The following is a 22,871-nucleotide window of genomic DNA, read 5'->3' as shown; positions in this document are numbered from 1 at the left end:
GTAATTCTAATAAGTTGTAATATTTGAAGACAATCTAGTTATAAGTTGTATATATTTTAAATCTTAGATTAGATTAATATTTATATTGAATGAATTTTTAGAATTTATGTTTATGTAACCCTTGCTTTGCTAATTAAATTAATGACTGAGTTCTCATTATCAATTAAACTGTCATTATGGTATTTGTTGCAAATATGGGTTATCCTTTTTACCTTTTGATTTCTCAATTGAGTAGGTAATTTGTCTAATTGTTCAATTAGATAATTTAAATATATTTTTTAGGATTATAATTAATTATCTATGGTTTTTATGGATTTAATTAGCCTAATTCATAGTTGTATCACTTGGTTTATTATCGATTCTCTAATGGATTAAGTGTTAGGCTTCCGTACTTATGGGTTCTCTTTGCTTTAATTAAGTAATTAAATTTATTAATTTTACTCTCCTATCATTTTCCTTTGATGTAACTAATTTATTTAGACAAAGAAAGTCAACTCTATGTGAAATTTTAAGTTATTTCCTTTATCATAGTTAAATCAAACCTTTCTTAATTCTTGGTTTATTAATTCTTTTGATCACTCAATTAATTTCTTTAATCGGCATTTTAAATTTTCTTGAAACAAAAACCCCAAAAACATAATTTATGACTCATGCATTGCATAATAGCATTTAGGCATTGGACATAAGCATTAGCATCCATCTAGATAGTTTTAATTGCATAAGAATTTAGGTTTGTACATGATTATATTAGGGCCTGCAAGTACGATGTTCATATACAATCTGCCTAATTGGTATACATTTTTATTTTCTTCCCACTAAAACAATGAAGAATTGAATTCATACTCCACCACAATACATATCATTAATAATTAATTCACGTTTTATGAAAATATTACTCATTTCGTTCAAAAACATAAAATATTTTTAACTAAATCTTACTCTCAATAAAATAGTTACTTATTTTCAAACTAACACCATCTTTTTAGATTTATCTTTATTTAATAGGATATTTCACTTTAAAAGAAATATAAAGTTTTTTTTATTAGAGGTACTTAAAAAAAAGTAATGAATACACATTGAAGCATTAAAAATACATTATATTTTTTAATATCTAACCTTCTAAAAAATGATTTATATTTTTAAATAGAGGGAGTAGTTGAAACCTTATTTTTCTAAAAATATCCACATCTTTATATTTATATGCCTTTTAGTTTTTCTAGTAACTCATGTATGATTTTTCAATATGGAGCATTTAAAAATAAAGAATATATAAAGGGTATAAATGGTAAAAAATATAAAATTTACCTAATATTTTAAACCAAGAAGTAGGGAATTATACTGTGATGGGGGATAATAAATATCTTTGTTTTAAAGATACCAAAAATTCAAATGTTAGTGTCATGTTTTGAATAATTATTTTGTGGGATGTGGAGGAGGGACATCTTAGGGGAGCAGGGAAGGAACTTGCACTGGTCAACACAGACGCTGCTCATGATGATGAGCAGACAGAGAAAAGGAGCGGACGGTTTCATTAAAGAAGAAGAAGAAATGCTTAGAGGATGACACATGTGAAGTTTAAAAAAGGGAGAATGACAATTAAGAATCTGTTAAAAACATTAATCTCAATTACGGATTGTGAAATTTTGAAATTTCAGTTAAGGACCATGGTCCTTAATTGTGATTAAAAAATGTAATTTATGAGGTGGGATTTATTATTGCCACTTAGGAATTCACTAACCCAACTTAAGAAAATTTGTAATGTATATTGTGAAAACATGAAACCCTACTTGGAAATTAAATATTTAACAAAAAGCGCCACTTGAGAATTCACTAACTCGACTTGGAAAAACTTCTAACGTATATTATGAAAACATGAAACTTCACTTGGGAATCGATTGTTTAATAAAAAACACCAATTTGGATAAGTCACTTTTTATTAATGATTCTCAAGTGGGGTTTCTTTTTTTCATAATATATGTTAGAAATTTTTTCAAGTCTAGTTAGTGAATTCTTAAATGGCGCTTTTTGTTAAACATTCCATTTCCAAGTGGGGTTTCATGTTTTCACAATATACGTTAGTAATTTTCTCAAGTTGGGTTAGTGAATTTCTAAGTCGCGTTAGTGAATCCCACCTCACAAATTACATTTTTTTTTATCACAATTAAAGATCATGGTCCTTAACTCTGATTTTAAAATTTTACGATCCATAATTGAGATTAATGTTCTTAGCAGGTCCTTAATTGTCATTTTCCCTTTAAAAAATCAGCCACTAGTGTTGATCGCCAATAGTTTATGTTAGTGGCCTGAAATAGCGATCAACCATGGCTGGTGGTAATTTTTAGTAGACAAATATAATGTGCTTTGAAAATAAAAAAAAACAAAACGAAAAAATCTCTAGAATGTTTTAATTTTTTTAAAAAAATAAAGAATGAAAACTAGTTTGAAAACATTTACTTTTTTATTTTTTAAAAATAGAAAAACATTTTTGTGAAAAAAAAATAAATTAGTTCTTAAATTCTAAATATAAATATCAATTTGCAATTAAGATTTCTGTTCATAACTATCCAAAATTAATATTTTTTATTTATTTTTTTAAAAAATTTATCAAAGACCTAGCTATAATTAATTTCTTGTTTTGAGACTTTATGTCATTCCCCCTAAAAAGAATAACATGATACTGTTGACTATTGCTAGTAACTTGATTCCAAGTAGAAAAAAATGCACATTAGATGAAATTATATGGTGAGGTGTAGAGATTTGTAACCTGTTTGTTTAATAATAAAAATAAATCCTTTTTAGATAGTTTAAAAATTTTATATAAAATTTATTTTATAGAGATTTTATAAAATGCAATAAATTAGATGAAGTATATGTAATTGGTGAAATGTAAAGATTTGGGACCCGTATGTTTAATAAAAAAAAATCATTATTTTTAAATAGTTTAAATATTTTATTAAAAAAGTATATATTACAAGGATTTTATAAAATGCAGACATTATTTTATATTTAATTACAATAATAAAAAGTAAACTATTAATTATTTTTAGATTTTACGATATGTTTCTTGATTTCTATTTTATAAAAATAATTTATCATTACAGTATTCTAAAATTGATGATATTTTCATAGAATTATTTTCAAAGACTACTCAAATTAGTTTTTTAAAATAATTAAAAATATACTTTTTTGGATTTTGATTATTTTAAAAAATTTAAACAAATATAATAAAAACTTGCAAAATAATTTTTTTTATAAAATAAACTGAAACAAATGAGCCCTAGAGCAATTCCAATTGGTACTAAGTTTCATATAGCCACGTTAACGTATCCTACTGTGGCATTTAGACTTTGCTAATCAAAAAGAATGCAAACAAACATTTATTAACATTTTTCAAGTAATCAGTATATCAAGATTTACTTTTCTTTTTATAGAAGCCAAAAGATAAAACAAGAGAACAGAAAGAATTTGACTTGACACTTTAAAGCCTTTGATTTGATTTTGTCAATAAGGGCTTTTTTTATTTCGTTATTAAGGTTCAATCAGGGTTTTAAATAAATCTTTTTCAGCAAAAGGTTCATTTCATAATTTGGTTAAGCCAAACCATAATACATATTCACTTGATTTGGCTACTGTTATGAGTGTTAGTTATATTTCTGGCATGAAAGACTTTGTTTCCTCACCAACACACTTTTGAGCCTCCTTTGCCGCCACCAACTGTAAATGCAGATGAGAATATTACTCTTACCCAAAATTGTTGCAGCTCCACTATTGTCTGTTAATGAGATTAAGAACACCAGTGATGATGACCATGTGGTCACTTCTCATACCCCACCTGAAATTGTCTAACGAAATCGAAGAATAATGCTTAGCCTGATTATAGTTGGACTACACGGTAATTTTTTAGAACTTGATGCTTGGCTGTTGAAGAATTACTAATTATATAATTATATAAGACTTAACACAGTCCAGACTAATCTAGATCAAGACATGATAAGCACCACAAGAATGGACATCTCTAACTACTTACTCTACTGCATTCTCAAAATTTAAACTTGAGATCTCTAGTTAAGTGGAACAACTTTTGTTAGTTGGTCCAAACGCTCAAGGTTGTATAGAAGCAAATTCTTCTTCTATTTTGATAAAAAGACAAATATTATTGAATAAAACTTTTGAAAATAATTAGAATTAAAAGAAATGGCAGATTTTCTATTATTTTAAAAAGTTACTTTGAGTTGTTTCTTAAGATAATCTTATCTGAAAAATGAGAAAGTGTTTAAAGAAGTGGATATTATAAAATTTTAAAATAATATAATAAATTATTTTTATAAAATAGAAATAAAAAAGATATCATAAAATTTAAGTTGAAGGCGCAGGCCAACTACAGGAGCAAATTCTTATTTTGGGAGGATGATGCAAATGCTTCTTTGATGTCTTTCAACTGACTTTGAAAATTAGGGTTTTGTTTTATAAATAGTGATTCAATTAAAAATTTGAGACTAGGACTGTGAGTGCATATTCATTTTTGGGAGAATGACAATAAAATCCAAAAAGGTTAAATTAATGACAGTTAAATTCTTAACAAAATTTTCTGTAAAACAAATTATAAATATTAATTCAAACGATTATAAACAAGAATCTGAATTGTAAACTAATTATTATATTTAGAATTTAAATATCATATTTACAATTGAAATTTTTAAATTTATAACTGTTTGAATTGATATTTACAATTGGTTTTTCAAAAAAAAAATATTGGAGACCTAATTGTCATTATTTTTTTTTTTTTGGACTTAACTATCATTCTCCTTCATGTTTTTGGCATCAAACCACTTCGTATCTGGAAGCCACATTAAACTCTGACTAATCCAAGTTAAACGGCAAAGCTCTCCGAAAAAATATTTAACGTAGTTGCATACCTAGATCAAGACCATTGTTTAAGCCAATACAACCTTTTGCCAGTTGAGTTGCATGTTTGTTGGTATATTAGTCCGTATTCTAGCTATGCATTTAATAGGCATCTAATCACATCATTATTACTATGTGGAATTCCTCATTTTTCCTTTAATTAACATTTTAGTTTGAGGACTTCTATTGATCGTAGTTATGCTGTAAACAAATATAAATAATTATTATTTCTTATCTTTCTCTCTCATCTGTTATTTCTTTTCTTATCTAAACAAATAAATAATCGTCTACAGCCATGACAGATCAGAAGGATCTATAAAACTGATCACTGAGGACAAATTGAGGAGCCACAACTACTTACAATTTATAATAGGCCAAATCCCCTCAAGCAAGGGAGAGAAGTTACCTAATAGATGATGTCAAACCAGAAAAAGAAGGAAGCAACGTACAAGATTTGGAGGGTATCTAAAAGACAATAAGGTCATGTCCTAGTCAGACAACACCATGGACACTTGACATTAGGCACGACTTAATGTTCTAGGATACCGTCCACAATATCTAGATGATTCTGAAGGATATACACTCATGGGTAACCTGGTTAGACTTATTTTATATTCTAGTAATTTACTGTTTAGTAGTTATTTTATTTCGAATGTTAGGTTTCCTTTTATGTTATTTAGGATTAAATTATCATGATTTTAATTGTTGTATTTAGGGTTCTATAAATAGTCCTATAATTTATCATGGAGCAGCTGGTTTAACTCATCAAAAGTTAAATCAATTTATCGTAGGATTTGAGTTCGAGTCTTGTAACATGCAATCACATTAAATAAATATATCAAAGACATATTTAAAATACTTGTGAGATTGCTTTTGGTGAAAATAGTCACACACAATAGGTTTCGGATTTAATCCGGATGGGAGGCAGTCCTAAGATTTTCTCATCATTAGGCTATTGCTTATTGAATCATCCGAGACTTTTTGTTGTCACGCACTTCTGTCCGAAGTTCTCCGTTCCCCCTCCATCTTGCTATCTTTCCCTTGTTTCTCCTCTTTCTCCTTCTCCGTCCCCCTTTATCCCCCTTGCCATACATCACATACTCTGATCAAGACAACATTGCTGAGATATTTAAGATCAAAAGCACTCTACATGACCAAAACAAGGCGAATGATCAGTGACACCATTCTACTCAATTGATGGGTTGGTGGCAACAATTAGATGTCTTTGGGAAAGTCAAATTCGCCATGCCACAAGGATGAAAATAAATATAGTGATATCATAAAGAGAATATCAAATTTCTTGTGGGTTTAAATCATCCCTGGATGAAGTTGTGAGGAGATTTCTAAGCTCCAATCCATTGCCTCCAATGAAAGAGGTTTTCTTATAGGTACGTAAGGTAGACAGCTAAAGGAAACTCGTGATGGAGACTAAAGCAACCACTCTAAGCAACAGGCAATGCTAAATTCTCTCCTTCTAAATGCCTTTTTCATTAAAACATTTCACTTGAATCTGGATTTATCTTGCAATTTGATTTCTATAAGCAAGCTCACTCATAACTGTGTGAGCTAAATTTTCTCCCACTAAACGCTTTTTTCAGGATTTGGATTCACGTAAAAGGTAATAGGCAATGCCAGAGAGAGTAAGGGTCTGCACAGATCGATGTCAATACTCAATAATAAAGTCACCCATGCCTACCATGTGACCACTGACCACACCTTCCAACAATTTGAAAGGCACTATTATGTATGACACCCGCGTTTACAGAACTCAAACTATGTATTTGCAAAAACGTCTACCCACTTGGCCACTTTTTTCCATAAAAATCCATAAATATTCCAATTTGAGCTATATCAACTGCTAAAAACAAACAACACATACCCCAATCAGGTTTACAAACTGTCACATCCATTTTTGGTCATCCATAGTGATATATCGTGATCAGGACCAACAGAAGATATAACTTCTGTTGGTTCAATTCTGTTTTTGGTGATCACACTCAGATTACTTGGGTTTTCCCCATGAATCAAAAGATAAAAATAACCCCCATTGTCAACAATTTTCATTTCATGATTTAAAACTGATTTCAAACAAAAATACAGATTTTTCAAACTGATAATGGCATGGACTATTTAACCCAATCCTTCAGGAACTTTTCCACATAATGTTCACCAAAGATCTTGTGCCTATACTCCTGAACAAAAATTTATAGTTGAGAAGAAAATTAGGCACCACCTTGAAATAGCCCAATCTCATGTTTATGAATAATAATCATAAGCAATTTATGGAGAAGCTATGTAATAGCAATCTATCCTATCAACCAGATGCCCTAACAACTATTAATAGCATGTTTGGGAACTTGTTGGGGGGTCCCCAAAAACCTACTCATGGGAAAACGTGGTTGTTGGGGACCCCACAACAGGTTCCCAAACATTCCCTAAAATTTGATGCTCCATGGTAAGTTTTCCTCAAAGCCTTCGCTTAAACATGATCATTACTAACCTTCAAAGGTATTTGGGTGCGTGGCATGCAATCATATCCTCTATAACAGAGGAGTATACTTGACCAAAATGTTCAAGCATGTTTTCCTTGGATACACACCACATCACAAGGGAAATAGCCATTATTTTCCTCTCACTTGAAAATTGAATACTTGAATAAATGTTAACTTCCTTGAATGGGTTCCATATTATCCTAAATCTCGTTCAAGGAAGAATACAACCCTTCGGAAGGAAGAGTATAAGTTTTGGTCTCATAACTCACATACAATTGACCCTAAGCCATCCTCCTTACCTGAACCCAAGCCTATGGTTAAGCTAGAGGTACCTAAGGCAATGAACCAAGAAGTTGACAAAAGAGCTTAAGGTGCATTCAAGTAAGCAAGCCAATCAGCAATGCATTACCCAAGAGCACTGCAATCAGACGCATGCCCTGACGCCCAACCTCTGTGGAAGGCACAAAAGGATCCAGGTAACACTAATTCTGAAACTTTTAAACAATAAGCTTACTTACAAATGTTTACTTTGCCATCGCAAATAGAAAAAGGATTGGATTTTGTATCTAACATCCCATCTCATGATTTGTGTCTGAATAACAAACCATAAAAGGTCATAACAAGTCAATAAGCATTCCCCAGAATATATCAGTTCATGACAAAAACAAGTTCATAACAAGTCAATCATGTCCAATAAATAAAACTACCACATTCCACCAAATAAATATTCCTTAAAATTTCCAGCCACTGTAGATCAATGTATCAAATATAATCGTAATAGTACTTCCAGAGGCAAGGCTCAAGAATCAAGATATGCGACAAAGCAGCAGCTTAAAATTCTAAAACATCTAACCAAAATCTACAAGTCAACCCAGGAAACTTTCAGCAGCCATTGTTCATAGATAACCATAAAAGTAGTAGAGAATAAAACTCACTGGCTTCTTCCTAGATATTCATAGCTAAAGGTCATCTTGATTTCAGAAACAAGAAACCTTTCTCAGCTCTTATGAATATAATATATGGATTAACTAGAATAACATAACAACACCCTCGCATTCCAAACTGAATAGTATAGGTTAATACAAAATTGATATTCATTATGAAATCAACACAAGTGCATCTGAGAAGGAGACTACATGATGGCCACACAAGACAGGAATAGGCAAGCTGCGCAAACTCCAGCATCGAGATCAATGGAACAATGAGAAATTTCCACAGAAGTCAAATGCCAAAAGTTACTTCATAGGGTCTGTCTGGCACCAGCATCAGATCACTTGCACTGTACCTGGCAGGTGTTACAATGAATCCAACCTATCCCCTATCTTTTACGAATATTAGACATTACATAAACATCTGCGTTGAAGCAGCCTTTGAAGAATAGTAAAAAATGCAGCCACATGGATGCCACAGCCCAGTATCAATTCACCGAAAGATTTATGCAGGAATGGGTAAATTTACCTTGATCACTGCAGTCAACCTGACCTCTGGGAATTATCAAGATACGAAGAGGCATGTTTTACATTCACATACAGGGTGAAGCGTATTTTATGTAAAAATAAGGGTATTACAACTTACAAGAGAAACACCCAAAAAATATAACAAGGGCGCGATTAACATTGAAGTTTTTGTGGGCTTTCCTAATAAAGGTGAGGAATAACACCCAAAAATAAAAAAAGGTTGCTTTTGCAACCAAATTCAATTAATCAGGCAGCATAAGTGTAAAAAGTCAAAATAAAATCCCACAAAAAACAATAATTATGATTATAATTACGATGACAAACAATCAATCTTGTACCACTAAGTACAATCCTATACAGCAAAGAACAATGAGTAAAGACTGATAACCACATAAAACAGCTGCCGACCGTATTTCTTCGCGGAAACCTGGTGGAGAGGAAAGGTGAGAAGGTTGGCCATTTAAGCTCGGTGAACTCTCTGGCGACATTGATGAATCCGGCGGAGGAGCACCCCCCTGAAGTGGACCTCCAGGTATTGTTGTCACAATTGGATTCTTCCCAAATACCTCTCCAGGCAACAGCACCTTGGATACCCCAAAAATTGCCACTGGATTTTGATCAAACACAGTCTGAGTTACTGACGCTTGAACGATCCCGGTATTGATCGCCACAGAGCCATTGACCCTCGAGATGTTAAGCGTAAAGCTGCTCGCTCCCATGGCTTCTGTAGCCAACGTGGGCTGCACTGGATTGACAATCGACTCTAAGGAACCCAGAGGATAATACGAATGAAGCACATGAAACTTCAACACCACAGCTTTTTTATCAGCTGGCAAAGACTGTAAGCTCACGGAAGGAGGCAGTGAAGCAAATGCTTCATCAACAGGAACGAACATGGTGATCCCAGCACCACCTTCATCTGCCTCGAACTCTTGAACAACACCCGAAGCCGACAGCATAGATGCAGCGACATTGAAGTTGTGACCATCGATGAGCGCCTTAGTGATGTTTAACCCCGGAGGGGGTCGAGTTTCGGAGGCCATAAGATCAAATCCGAAAGGGATAAGAACGGAATTAACAGCGAAAATGCTGACATTATAAGGAAGGGTCTTGATGAGGGAAAGCACAGTGGCATTGGAGATGGAACCAGAGGAAGAAGAGTAAGGCGCGGGAGAGTGAACCGAAACGACGCCGTTAATGGGGTCGCGAGTGATGTTAACAGAGCCGAAGTTGTCAGTAGCACGGCCAGTGGTCTGAAAGAGAGTAGTGACGAGCTTACCAGAGGCAGGGAAAGAACGCAGGTCAGACCACGAGAAGAACTCGAGAAGAACGTGATAACGGAGGACATCAGCTAACGAAGTGGGGGAGATGCGATGGCGCGTGAGGTCGGAGGAAGATGAGAGGAGATCGTTGGGGACAGCAAGGATGGTAAGAGAGGATAGGCGGCTGAGATCTGCGGCGACGGAGGAGGTTGAGGAGATAAGAGAGGTGAATTGAGAGAGATCTGGGAAATTGGAGAGCAAGGAAGTGATATTGAAGCCGAGAACAGGAGAAGGAGAAGAAGAGGATAGGAGGAAGAGGGAATAAATGAGGATTGTGAGGGTAAAATGGGAAGCCATGGATTGGATTGGGGGCGTCTCTCTCTAACTTGTTCTTCTGCTGCAGAAGAACTGAGGAAGAAGCAGCAGAGAGAGAGAGAGAGAGAGAGAGAGGGAGGGAGAAGTTAGTGAAGGACCGTGAGGACTGACGGGAGAGGGGAGGATTCGGTGGGTGCGGGAGCATGTATGGTCATGACCATGCATCATGTAACGATGCTTATGATTTTTTTCTTTCTTTTTTTCAAAGAAGATACCCGCGAATATTTGTGGAATAAACAGATATTTTAATTTACTTGTGTCTCCTAGATTGGACAATAACCTTCAATGTACACGCAACTTTCTTTCTTTCTTTTTTCCCCAAATATAAAGCGTGCAACTTTTAATAAAACTAGATAGACTAGACTTTACCCCTATAACGTAGAAAAATATTAAAAATTAATAGAAGTTAAATGCCAAGTTAAAAATTTTATAAAAAGTAAAAGTATTTTTAAAAAGTGTAAAATAGAATAGGAAAATTAATATGTCTATCTTATAGTATTATTTAATTTTGAATTAAGTTTCAAAACTTTGTTTATTAAATCCTTATATTTGAAACCGTCACAAGCAATCATCCCTGAAATTTAAGACTGTTAATGAAATATTAACAAAGATAATAACACCATTTATTGAGTGTGGCTGACAAGTTGATGAGGTGGCAAGCGACTATGCACACACGTGGACTAGAGCATTTTCCTAGTGCTACCTTCTAGAAAATCTTTAGAGTATGAGGTTTCAAGGAAACCTAGCATTGAAATTCCAACAATTGAAGTGATTTACTAGCTTGCAAAGCTCTTGCATTGTGGTGTTGTGCAACGGTCTCTGCAGTGTGGGGCATTGAACTTCAATGGAACAATCTAGAGGTGCTATGAAAAAAGTGAAAAACAAAAAATAAATTCGTTGCCATTGTTAGATTGTAATGTTATACTTAGTTTGGCTTTGCATGATTGTCAGGGACTACTTGGCATTGAAATCACCAAGACTTTTCGTGCCACCCCATTGTGAAAGCAACTAACCACAATCTCTCCAAGTTTGATCTTCAACTCCAAATTTATCGAAGGAATTTTGACTTATAGTACTATACTATGCTAGTGTTGGATTGAACTAAAGTGCTTAATAAAAGAAAAAATAAAATTATTAATTCCAATATTTTTAGTATGTTTTGATAGTAGTCCTCATACTTTTTTTTTTTTTTTTTGGCTCCAAGTCCTGTAGGTTTTGTTTGTCTACAATGTTAGCCCTTGTATATTTAAATATGACCATAACAACTTAATAGTGACTAACATGTACATAAACCCTATTACTCTTTGTACTAACTTGTTAAAATTATGAAGAATTTGTATATAAAATGAGTTGAAGGCAAGAAAAAGCATGCAGAATATTGAACCAAAATGCTGAAATGCACAATTGATGAGGCTTTAGAAGGAGTGAACCAAAATAGCCAGGGCAAATAGATAGAAAAATTAGTGACAATTTTGCTCATACAATATCTAACTCTCATAAATTTACCAATTCAACAACATTAATTGAACTGTAAATACATCAATAGATTTAACTCCACCAGTGACAATAAGAACAAACATAGCAAATAAATAAGACTTAAGAAACTTAGAATAATACATAAAACATATGAACTAATACCAAAACATGTCAAGAGTATAAAGACCAACAGTTATCTTCTCCTTTAATAAAATCAGTCCATCACAAATTGTTGCCAAGCTTATGTTCTCCTTTCTCGATTGGACCACGCCAGATCAACCTAGCCATCAAAGAATGGTTGCTTTAAATCATCTGCAGCTTGACAGGAATGTTGCTATAGCAAAAATATGAAGGTTTAAAAAAAAAAAAAAAAGAGCTACAGTAAATATATTCTTAAAAAAATCATAAACCTTGGTTATTTTATTTTATTATATCAATTCTAGGCAGCAAGCATAAATATAATTTAAGAAACGAAACGATCAAGGTAGACCATGTCAGCTAACCCTTGAGCAGCAGAAAAGCAATTGCTCAAGCAGTTTAAACAAGACTTGAAGTGATGCCTATGATCTTTGCCCCAAATTTCTTTGCCATGCAATCTGTACTGCAACATCCAACAACAACAACAACAACAACAGTAGTCTTGGGCCCACTTGGTTGGGTCCACTAGCTGTTTAGAGATAAAATTAGGAGAAACCTCCACTATATACCACTAAATGGTGTAGTATCGATGCCAACAAACACTTGCATCAGAACTTCAAAAAGCCAGACTCCCTCTAGTGTCCGGAGGATGAAGTGAGGAGAGTTATGGAATTAGAGGTAAAGCCTCTCTATCCCTCTAGGGCCCTACTCCTATCTTTCTCTCATCTAATCTTTTTCTTCTGAAGGACCCACTACAGAACTTCAGGAGCTTTGTTAGCTCCGGATGATGATTAGGAGCTTTGGCAACCATAACGGTAGTTTCATAGATCTGACATCAGATATAACCCTGTCAAAGGAGGCAAAAACCAGTCATGTTTGGGAAAAATTAAATGGTTATATTAAAAAGAAAAAACAATAACAACAACAGACCTCATACGAAGTCAAGGATGCTTTTCAATGGTGTCATTGTTGCTGCCAATGCTGAAGTATCCGTGGAATCCATTACTTCCATCAAAAGCATGAAAAAGCTATTCCAAGAAATAACACAAATAAGGTCTTTTGTATTTAAACAAAAGAATAAACTGTTAACATGTTTTATGAAAATTAGTGATCATATTTTCATAATCAAGTTGAGAAACAATGTTTGGGCAGAGAAGACTAAACTATAAGTTAGAAGCCATTAAGTTTTAGTTGTGTTGTCCTATCTATGAGAAAATCATGCTGCATACATCAATCTCTAGTTGTATGGATCGCATGAGACATTCATGGTCTATGAAAGAAAATTACCCAAGAGGCGGTGCCATCCCTTGTCTTGAGAAAAACTAAAGGAGTAGGCATTTTATTACAAGGGTTTCTCATTTATCTGACCAAGCTTGGTCAAAGTGAAGTAAGCAAATGCTAAGGAAACATTGCTGAAGCACTACTTTTGTGCAGTTCTTGGGGACATGTTTAGGGTAATCGGAAAGAAGAGAACAAAATCTTGGCAAGACATGCGGTATTTGCAACTTGATGGTCAATTGGGTTGAAACGCAATGCAAGTAATAAATAAATTGTGGAATTTAGTATATCTGTAATAAAAATATTTCTGTCAGCGATATTTCCAGCATAAGCTCAAATTTTCAGCACAACATTAAGTTTGTATCCTCGTAGCACAGAATTAAAAATGTGTTAGACTTGAATGATTTTACAACAATAACTTAGATGTTGGTATAATTTCAACTTCAAAAGATATTTATTTTACTATATCCCTATCACAAGTTGATTATCCAAGGTGAGAAATATGTTTCAACATATAAGAAATATATGCTGGTGTTACCTGATGACTGCGGCACAATCAATTGAAGGCAACTATGGTCCCCCTGTTTTGTGAACAAATAGACTTCACTGAAGTTCGTTTTCTTCAACCATGAAAATGCTACGTGCTACGTTAACTTCACAACTAACGTCAGCTTCAATTAAGTCTCACCACTTCATATCTAAATATTTTCTCCTTGAAGCCTGACACTTACACCATGAACATATATCACTAGTTTTGCCATCATGGGGAGCTTGACTGATAACTCATGAGAAGCTTCTTTCCTTTATACAGAGCTCTTTGAAATGCATCGTCATATATCAACTGATCTTCATGAAGTCTATCACTTTCACATAAATTGTAAGATGACCAATAATGGTCACGTAGGATATGCTGATAATCTGCCGCAATCATTTCTTGAAATAATCTGGATCCAGGAACACTTAGTCCACTTCTGCAGAAACAGTATAATAACATTTCACAAGATGCCCACTTTGGGTATAATCCCCTTTTGTGCATTGAATACACAAGTGACATTGCATCACGAAGTCTCCCAGCTCTAATGAAGCCTCCCAATAAAGTGTCATAAGCAATCCTATCTGGAATACAACCATCTACGTTCATCTTGTTGAACAATCTCACAGCACTGTCAACATCATCCAATTGAATATGCCCATAAAGAAGGATGGTATAAGTTACATGATTAGGGCACATACCTTCTTTTTCCATCAGTTGTAAATGACTATATGCATCATTAATCATTTCTTCCCTACAAAGCCATGATATTATGCAGTTGTTCAGGTAAAGATTATCCACAATTGCAGCACCTTTGAAACCTTTTATCAACCTCCTAGCCAACCATTTCAATGCCTCAGAAGATTTAGTTGGAACTCTAAGTATATTTTCTATTGTAGGAAAAGGACTCCATTCAAGCAAATACAATAGCATCTCTTTTCCCCTTTCAGACATTCTTGGCAAGTTGTAACTTTCATTGTTGTTACGACAAATATATCTTCGAACTCCATTCACAAATGCCATGCACATTTTAAGATCCCAAGTTATCTCATTTTTGCCCGCTAGATTAACTAACTTAAGGGCAACTTCAAACTCCCTGTTTTTCAAGAAATGTAAGATAAGGGAAGTATATAAAACAGCATTCGGCACCATACCATTCTCCAACATTTTGCCAAGGTAAATGCATCCCTCATCAATCATATGTTTCTTAACTAATCCACTTACAAGGACAGTGTAAGAATGATAACTTGGTTTGATTGAATTCTCTACCATTGTGTCAAATAATTCTCGGGCTTCAAGTACTCTTCCATTCTTGATGTATCCATTAATCAATGCAGTATAAACTGCCACATCAGGATTCACACCACTCATAAGCATTCTCTTAAAAAGGTCTTCTGCTTCAATAATTTTTCCTTCTTTAACTAAACAACCTATAATTGAGTCATAAATAGCAACAGAGGGCTTCATTCCTCTCTCTTCCATTTGATCCAGGAAATCAATTGCAGAGGCCATATCACCCTGATTACAAAGCTCATCTACAATTATCAAGAAAGTTGCTTGATCAGGAACCAAGCCACGATCTTCCATATGGTCAATAACATAGCAAGCATCCTCAAAATGCCCCATTTGGCTCAAACACTTGATGAGTGAGTTGTAACTGAAATGCAAGGGTCTGTATCTAGCATCATCCATTTTTTTCAAACAAACTAATGCCTTGTCTATTTCTCCTTTCTCGCACAAGGCACAAATAAAAATGCTATAAGCTACAGTTGCTAAGTTATCATTTTTCCTCACAATTCTCTCCAGCAAGAGTTCAATTTCTCGCTCAAAATCATAGTCTGGATTTTTACTAGAAGAAGCAGGCAACATAGGATCAAAACCACATCCATTCTTAGCAAGGGCCTGCAAAATTGTGAAGGCAAGCCGTAGCTTGCAAACAGGCAAAATTTTCGTAAGTTTTAAATATAGCACATGATCAGGAATAACATCACTTTCCATCATACTTTTGTACAACTCATAAAACTCTTCCACTTTATTATGCTTGTACAGTGCAGAGAACAAAACAGTGTAACAATGAACATTAGGGGTTACTTTAAAATTAATCATGTTGTGGAAAAGAGTCATAGCACAATCAATTCTTTCTTCTTTACAGTACTGGGAAATCATAACTTGATAAGTCACCACATTAGGCTTAATTCCCCACTCCATCATCTTGTTATGTATAACCCAGCCCTTGTCACATAGACCCAACTTCATGAAACCATCAATTAAAACATTACATATACGTTGATCTGGCTGATGGCCTGTCTTGAACATTCTGAAGAAAACCTGCATAGCCACCTTCATTTTTCTGTCTCTACAATACACACGGACAAGAGAAGTATACATTGTCTTGTCAATATACATACCTCGGGATTCCATTTCCCCAATTATTAACTCTGCCTCCACTATTCTACTACCCTTGCAGAGACCATAAAACAGTGACTTGTATAAATGAACTGAAGGGAGATATTTATGGTAGTTCTGCAACATATCAAACACTCGAAGAGCCTCATCCAAATGTCCTTTATGGCATAGCCCATCAATTAATAGATGATAGCACCAAAAACTCAGTTCTACTTCTACACACTGGGCTCTAAGAAATAAATCAAAGCATCCAAATATCGTTCTTGGGCACAACACTGCTGTAGAATGCTATGGCATGCTTCTTTCTGCGGCACGCAATTGAAGGAAAGAAGCCTTTTAAAATAATTTATTGCATCTTCTACTTTTCCCAACTCACATGAGCAGATTACCATAGAATTCAAAATCGAAGGGTATGGATTATAACCTCGAGATGCAATTTCTATTAAGTAAAGTGACTCTGCTAATTGTGGCTCCCCTAAAGTCACCAGCTTCCTTATTAAGACAGCATAGCTACCCAAATCAAGGTCCAAACCACGACCAACAACATAATTAGCAACTGAAATGGCATCAGTGACAGACATAGAATAACTAATCATCCTTTGAACAACTAGCTGGGCAGATGAAAGTAAACCCCTTTGTATAAGCTGATCTGCTAGGGAATGGCAGAGATTTTTGTGGTTTCCAGAAGGAATAGAGACTGCCATGTCTGAGGTTTCAATAGAAAGAGCACAGGTTGTTACTTTTCTCCTGGTTATAAAGAATAGGCTAGAAGAAACTAACCTCTTCTTAATCATATTCTTGAATAACTTATTACACTGGCAATACCAAGTGTTTCAGACACCAACATGAGTGCCAAAAAGACAAAATTTCGAAGATCCAGGGAAAAAATTTGCCATCCAGGAAGGGGCCGATGGAAGTGTACTGACAGTGAACAATATTAAAGTCAAATAGGATGGATAGCAAAGAAAACCAAAATTAATCTTCACCGGTGTTACTCACTTTTGTCATAAGAATGAACTTAGAACAAGAACAAGAGGCACCACATGTAAGTTGACTACTCATACTCTTTTACAAGAACACTGTCACTATAGCTTTTTTAACACAACCAATTTTTTTTTTTTTCCTATTAAGAGACATCCACACCAGGTCGAGCTAGGGAAGGGAGGAAGAACGAGTCTTGAGCCACTAGAACAAGGACGACTCGGCCAGTGAAGAGAAAGAGGCCTCTGGCGTCGCCACAACAACCGAAGAGGGAGGAAGAGAAACGAATGACGAGAAGCAAGGAGGAGATCAGACCACGCGAGCAGACCACCACGGCAGCGACGGACGCACCTCAGTCACGTTGAACGGTGAGGAGAGGTGAAGGGAGGAGATCGAACATGAACCCTTCTCTTCTCTGGATCACTGGTCGAGGATGAAAATAGGAAAGGGTGGGAGGAAAAACAAAATATGTGACGCCGGGGCGGGGTTAAAAACCACAATGGCATTTTAGTAATTTAAAAGCCCAAATAAAACCAAATAACAATAAATTAAAAAAAAATTGCTACTGTGATGAAATTTGAGGAAATTTAAAATATTATTATATATTTGCATTTTATATTAATTAAAATAAAACTATTTATAATTTTAATAAATATTTTTATTTTTAGTTTAGTTTAGATTTAATTTGAAGTATCTAATTTAATATTAAAATTTTTATAATTATTATATATTTACTATCTAAATATACTCTACACAGTGTAGATTTAATATGGCGTTAATCTGAATTATACAAAGTATATCTAGATAGTTAATATATAGCAATTATAAAAATTTTAATATTAAATTAGAACATTTAAATTAAATCTAGAGGATATAAAAATAAAAAATTATTAAAATTATTTTATAATTTTTATTTTAATAAATATAAAATAAAATAATACTTTAAATATGGACTTTCTAAATCAAAATCTGGATAATTCAGATTTTCTCACACTCTCATCATTTTGATAAGCATTGAAGTTAGGTCTCAATACAACTAGGAATCAAACAAGGAACTTGAAAAAGACAAGAAGAATTTCCGTTAAGCACCTTTTCATCTTATTAAATCTACCCCTAATTTTTATAAAATAAACTAAATATATCTTATAATTTTTGACAATTTATAGGTTATTACATTATCTGTTGCATCACGTACGTCTTTATTTATTTATAATTATTTTTTTTATTTTTATGGGCATTTTTTTTAAATTCTTAGGTTATTACATGCTCATGTCTTTACTAAATCACACAAGACATATACCATTCTTCTCCTCTCTCCAAAACCATCACATCCCTTGTGTTTTCGTCAACATTGGTGGCTTCAATTATTCATTGAAGATGAAGATGTGATTTGGCCAAGTTGAGTCCACTATGGGAGCATTGAAGATGGAGGTTGAAGGCTAAAGATCTAGTAGTGGAGTCCTTTGGAGAGGATGCCATTGAAGATGAATCTAAGAGCTTCATATGGCTAAGACTATATCTACTTCAACTTTTTCTCATTTGGAGTCCTATAGAGAGGATTGCTTAGTTAATGTTATGATGTTGTTGATTTGCAATCTCTAGCTGTGATTTGTTCTTTTCTTCAAGTAGGATAGCTTGTCTTGTAATCTTCCATTGATGAATATTGTGACTCTTTGTTATGGTCGATGTAATAATTGCATAGTTTTGTGTTGTCATGTTGATAATTGGATTTCATTGCACATTTATGTGTGTTGATCCTTGGCTAAACTTAATGAGGTTTTCATAGTTGTGTAACCTCAATAGTCATCATTTAGGTCACGGCTACCACAAGAGAGAAGGTTAGGCACTTTGGCAACCTTAAGCTTAATTAGGGAACTCAATCTAAAACCGTTAGTTGATGGAATTAGAGAGAGGAAACTAGTTAAGGGTTGTTCTAGGTTTAATTTAATCTAAATCACTAATTGCTAAAGAGAGGAATTCATAAGCAAATCCATAATTGAGATAAGGATTCTTTCACCATCCAAACCCTAGGAAAAAGGGAAATCACACACTTTCTTACGAGTTGTAGTCACTTTGTGTTTTAGAATAGTTTTTGTTATAGTCACTCTTGTAGTCACTCATGAGATATTTAACATCCTAAATTTCAATTCTAGGAATTTTCAGTATTTTAGTTAAATTAGATAAATTATTGTTTAATGGTATTTTTGGGAGGCTAATGTAGCTAATGAATTATTAGACGCTTTAGAAGAGGGCTAGATTGAAGTTTGTAAGATCTAAAATTTTAAATATGGAATAAATTTCTAATTAGAAGAGAAATTAGTTAAAAAAATGATTAATTAATTTAATCATATTTTTAAGTTGTTAATTGGCTTCTTGGGTCATATTTAGCTCTAAATTGAGTTAAGATGGAGGCTGGATCAAATTAGGTGGCATTGGAGGGAGAAAAAGTGACTTTTTGCTCACTTTGTCATGAGCCGCAACTTATATGTCATGTGTTGCGGCACACGGCACAACACGGATAGCATAAAATATGAAAATTATTAGAAAGAGACAGTTTTTATTGGGAAAAACCTATAACATGAAGGGGAAGGATTTTGTCACTGTTAAGGCTTTAATTTGGGAGGATTTTAAAGCTAGATTAGGCCTTCAAATTCTTGAGTATGTTTCCTAACTTTTTCTCCTACCTTTACATCTCTTTTTTATTGGATTTGGGAAATGGGTGAATTTGCTTTGATTGGATTAAGTTGTGAGTTTATGTTTGGAAGACTTCAAGTGAATCTAAAGGTTTGATTTAAGATTCTTAACCTTGGATAAGTGATAATGCGAAGCTTATTTATTATTTGGTGTAAATTGGATCAAGCCCTAGCTTAATTATGAAGTTTTGAGGTGTGAAAAGTTGAGATGTCAAGTGTTATGTTGTGATAGAATTAGAGGGAAGCTTAAGGGGATTGTGTGAATAAATTGTAATCTTGACAAGCTTCTTTGTTGAGAATAAGAGTGAAAAGTAGGGAGAATTGGAGTGATATTGGTAGCAATTAGTGCTTGGATTAATTGAAAATTTACATATATTTCTTATTGTTGAGGTATGGGGGACCTTGCCTTAAAACAAGAGAAGATTTAATACCACGAGTAATCTTTTTAATAACAAAAGAATTGAGGTAACTAGATGATTTACATTATTTATTATCTTGTATAAGTTATTTCAAATTGTTCTTATATGATTTATTATATAAATATATATAAATTTTGTAGAAGTTAAGTATTTTAGAAAATGTGTGGAGTATTGATTTATGAAATTTTCTGTTTTTAAAGTAAGTGGAAAAGAATCTGTTATATTTGTTTATAAAGTGGTTATACATGGTTAAGTGGAGATATATAGTGAAATGTGGCATGTTAAAGGGTGAGAGGTCACCCTAGTAGAGCTAGTAAAAATTAAGTCCATATAGCACTGCTGATACCTTGAGATGCCAGGTGTAGCTCATATTTCTCCTTAGTTTTTAAAAAGGATACGGTGTTGGAGAGTTATTCTCCTAAGTACCTAGAAGCATGTGGAGTTGGAGATTATGCTCCTTAGTATCCATAGGATGCGGCGTTAGAGCAATGACACTCCAATTACTTGTAATAGGGAGGACTTGTAGTCCAAAAGTGGTTTAAGACACCTTGGCCGGGTAGCCTATAACCTCTCTGAGATTCAACCACAAATTAACTCCAATCCCATAATTATTCGAGGTGTTAAAGAGAATTTCACAAAAATTACTTCACAGGAATCCCAATTTGCCATTTCAAATCCCATACTTAAATTTAAAGACTCCAAATTAATTTTAAAAATAAAGCGGAAGCTTGAAAATCAATTAGGACCCAAAAATAAGTGTTAGAACTCAAAAAACATTTTTGTGTAGAAAATGACACATGCGCCGCAGCTTATAGCTTTTGCACCACGACATGTCTTCTCTGTGCCATGTGCTATGGTACATTGCACGAATTTTGACAGATCAGTGCCATCATTTGACAGCATAGCGAGCGAACTTCCGACGCATCTCAAATCTCTGTCCGATGTTCGATTGAGGTGGTTTTGGTGTCTACATGGAGTTTTCTATTAGCTCTAGCTAATGACACCGATTTCACACTCAAATTCATTTTCTGTTAAAAGTTGGACACCAATTTTGATATATTTTCACAAAATTTTCTAAATAGGGTGTCCTAACTTAATCACACGTGCCAATAATCTACACCAACCCTCCAACCACACTTAATGGATTCTTACAAACTCGTGCAACACATCACACGCAATCAAATACACTTATTTTATAAATGAGGGAGAGAAAGGAAGAAGAAGGCACCATGATCTTACTTTAGGTATTTGAGAACTCCAATCTATCAACAATGGGACCAAAAGTTGTGCCCTAGTAGAGGCAAAACCAAGCTCTTTATTTTCCTCCTCTTTCTCTCTTATATTTTCATATAGCTCATGAGCTGATTTATTTGATTTTTGGTCGTGTGCCATGACGCACATTGCTCTCCACTGCCGCACATGGTACAGAGGAGCTTGTTACATTTAAATTGTGTCTGTGCGTTGCGGTGGACCAACCACATGTCGTGGTATATGGCACAGAACGCAACTCTTCACTTTTTCATCCTCTTTCCTTACCTGAGTAACCCACTATCGATTTGAACCCACTTCTAGGGTTGAAATTATATCAATTATGCTAAGTTAAGCCCCTCTAGCCACACATCTCATTAACTCACTAACTATCCTAATTAAGTTAATAAATCAGGGTTAAAATTTTCTGAATGTTACATAGCCTACCATAGATGGTGAGATTGAGGATTATATACATGGTTTAGTTCTTTAAAATAGCCTATCGATTCGGTCAGGAGTATTGGAGGATTGGATGATTAGTGATCATACATTGTAATTATGGTGATTGTATATGGTACGTTCATTATGCATATCTTAAAACTTGTTTATAACTTGTCATGTTAATCAATAATGTAGATTATCTTAATTACTGAGATTTTTATCTTACCCCGTTGTTATTATTTTACAGGTCCTACTGTCGAGTTTGAGCAAGGAAAGGAATCGAGCAAGGATTAGCTATTTAGCTCCATTTGTACTTGTGATGCTCGATTTCATTTTGAGTTGTGTACATAAACTTAAATGTATGACAACATGAGTTGTCAACTAGAAATGCATGCCATTTTAATTGGGTACACTTGTATTATACAGTGCTACTTTATATTTTAGCCCAATATTACTTATGATGTGAATATGTGGTGATTTTTGTGGTAAAGGGTTAAAATAGTAATATAAGTGCAAGGAATGTTGTATGCATGCGGTGATCATATATATGTGGTGTAATATATGACAATAAAGGCCAAATGGTATGTGTGATAGTGATTTAGTGTTTTTTAGCCATATTGGGTAAAATCAACATTAAGTGGCCAAATTTTGAGTTTGGTATGATTTTGTGTGTTTAATTTCTCAATCAAGTGTGTATTGGTCCATTAGACTTGGTTCAAGTTTAAAATGGGTTAATAATATAAGTTTTGTGGACTTGGATGCTTAAAA

The 22,871-nt window shown here is 33.9% G+C and overlaps 2 protein-coding genes across 3 annotated transcripts; both read right to left on the bottom strand.

The window, feature by feature from the left end:
- Positions 1 to 8,431: 8,431 nt before the first annotated feature.
- Positions 8,432 to 10,633, bottom strand: LOC129285151 (fasciclin-like arabinogalactan protein 4). Its single transcript, XM_054920713.1, has one exon. The coding sequence runs from the start codon at positions 10,471 to 10,473 to the stop codon at positions 9,181 to 9,183; it is 1,293 nt and encodes a 430-aa protein (XP_054776688.1). The 5' UTR covers positions 10,474 to 10,633; the 3' UTR covers positions 8,432 to 9,180.
- A 1,505-nt stretch (positions 10,634 to 12,138) lies between these two features.
- On the bottom strand, positions 12,139 to 17,740 carry LOC129285897 (pentatricopeptide repeat-containing protein At5g62370). Of its 2 annotated transcripts, XM_054921862.1 has the most exons (4): positions 13,922 to 17,740; positions 13,036 to 13,133; positions 12,471 to 12,952; positions 12,139 to 12,247 (listed from the first exon to the last, which is right to left on the bottom strand). In XM_054921862.1, the coding sequence occupies exon 1, from the start codon at positions 16,445 to 16,447 to the stop codon at positions 14,144 to 14,146; it is 2,304 nt and encodes a 767-aa protein (XP_054777837.1). In that variant the 5' UTR covers positions 16,448 to 17,740; the 3' UTR covers positions 12,139 to 12,247; positions 12,471 to 12,952; positions 13,036 to 13,133; positions 13,922 to 14,143. The 2 variants fall into 2 exon arrangements, with proteins under 2 accessions (XP_054777837.1, XP_054777836.1); XM_054921861.1 differs by having other exon boundaries at positions 12,139 to 12,952.
- Positions 17,741 to 22,871: the final 5,131 nt, after the last annotated feature.

Source organism: Prosopis cineraria, unplaced genomic scaffold (genome assembly GCF_029017545.1).
Source record: "Prosopis cineraria cultivar Desert tree isolate PC_DT_omini unplaced genomic scaffold, ASM2901754v1 PC11, whole genome shotgun sequence".
Lineage (NCBI taxonomy): Eukaryota > Viridiplantae > Streptophyta > Magnoliopsida > Fabales > Fabaceae > Prosopis > Prosopis cineraria.
This window is presented reverse-complemented; position numbering and strand designations above follow the sequence as displayed.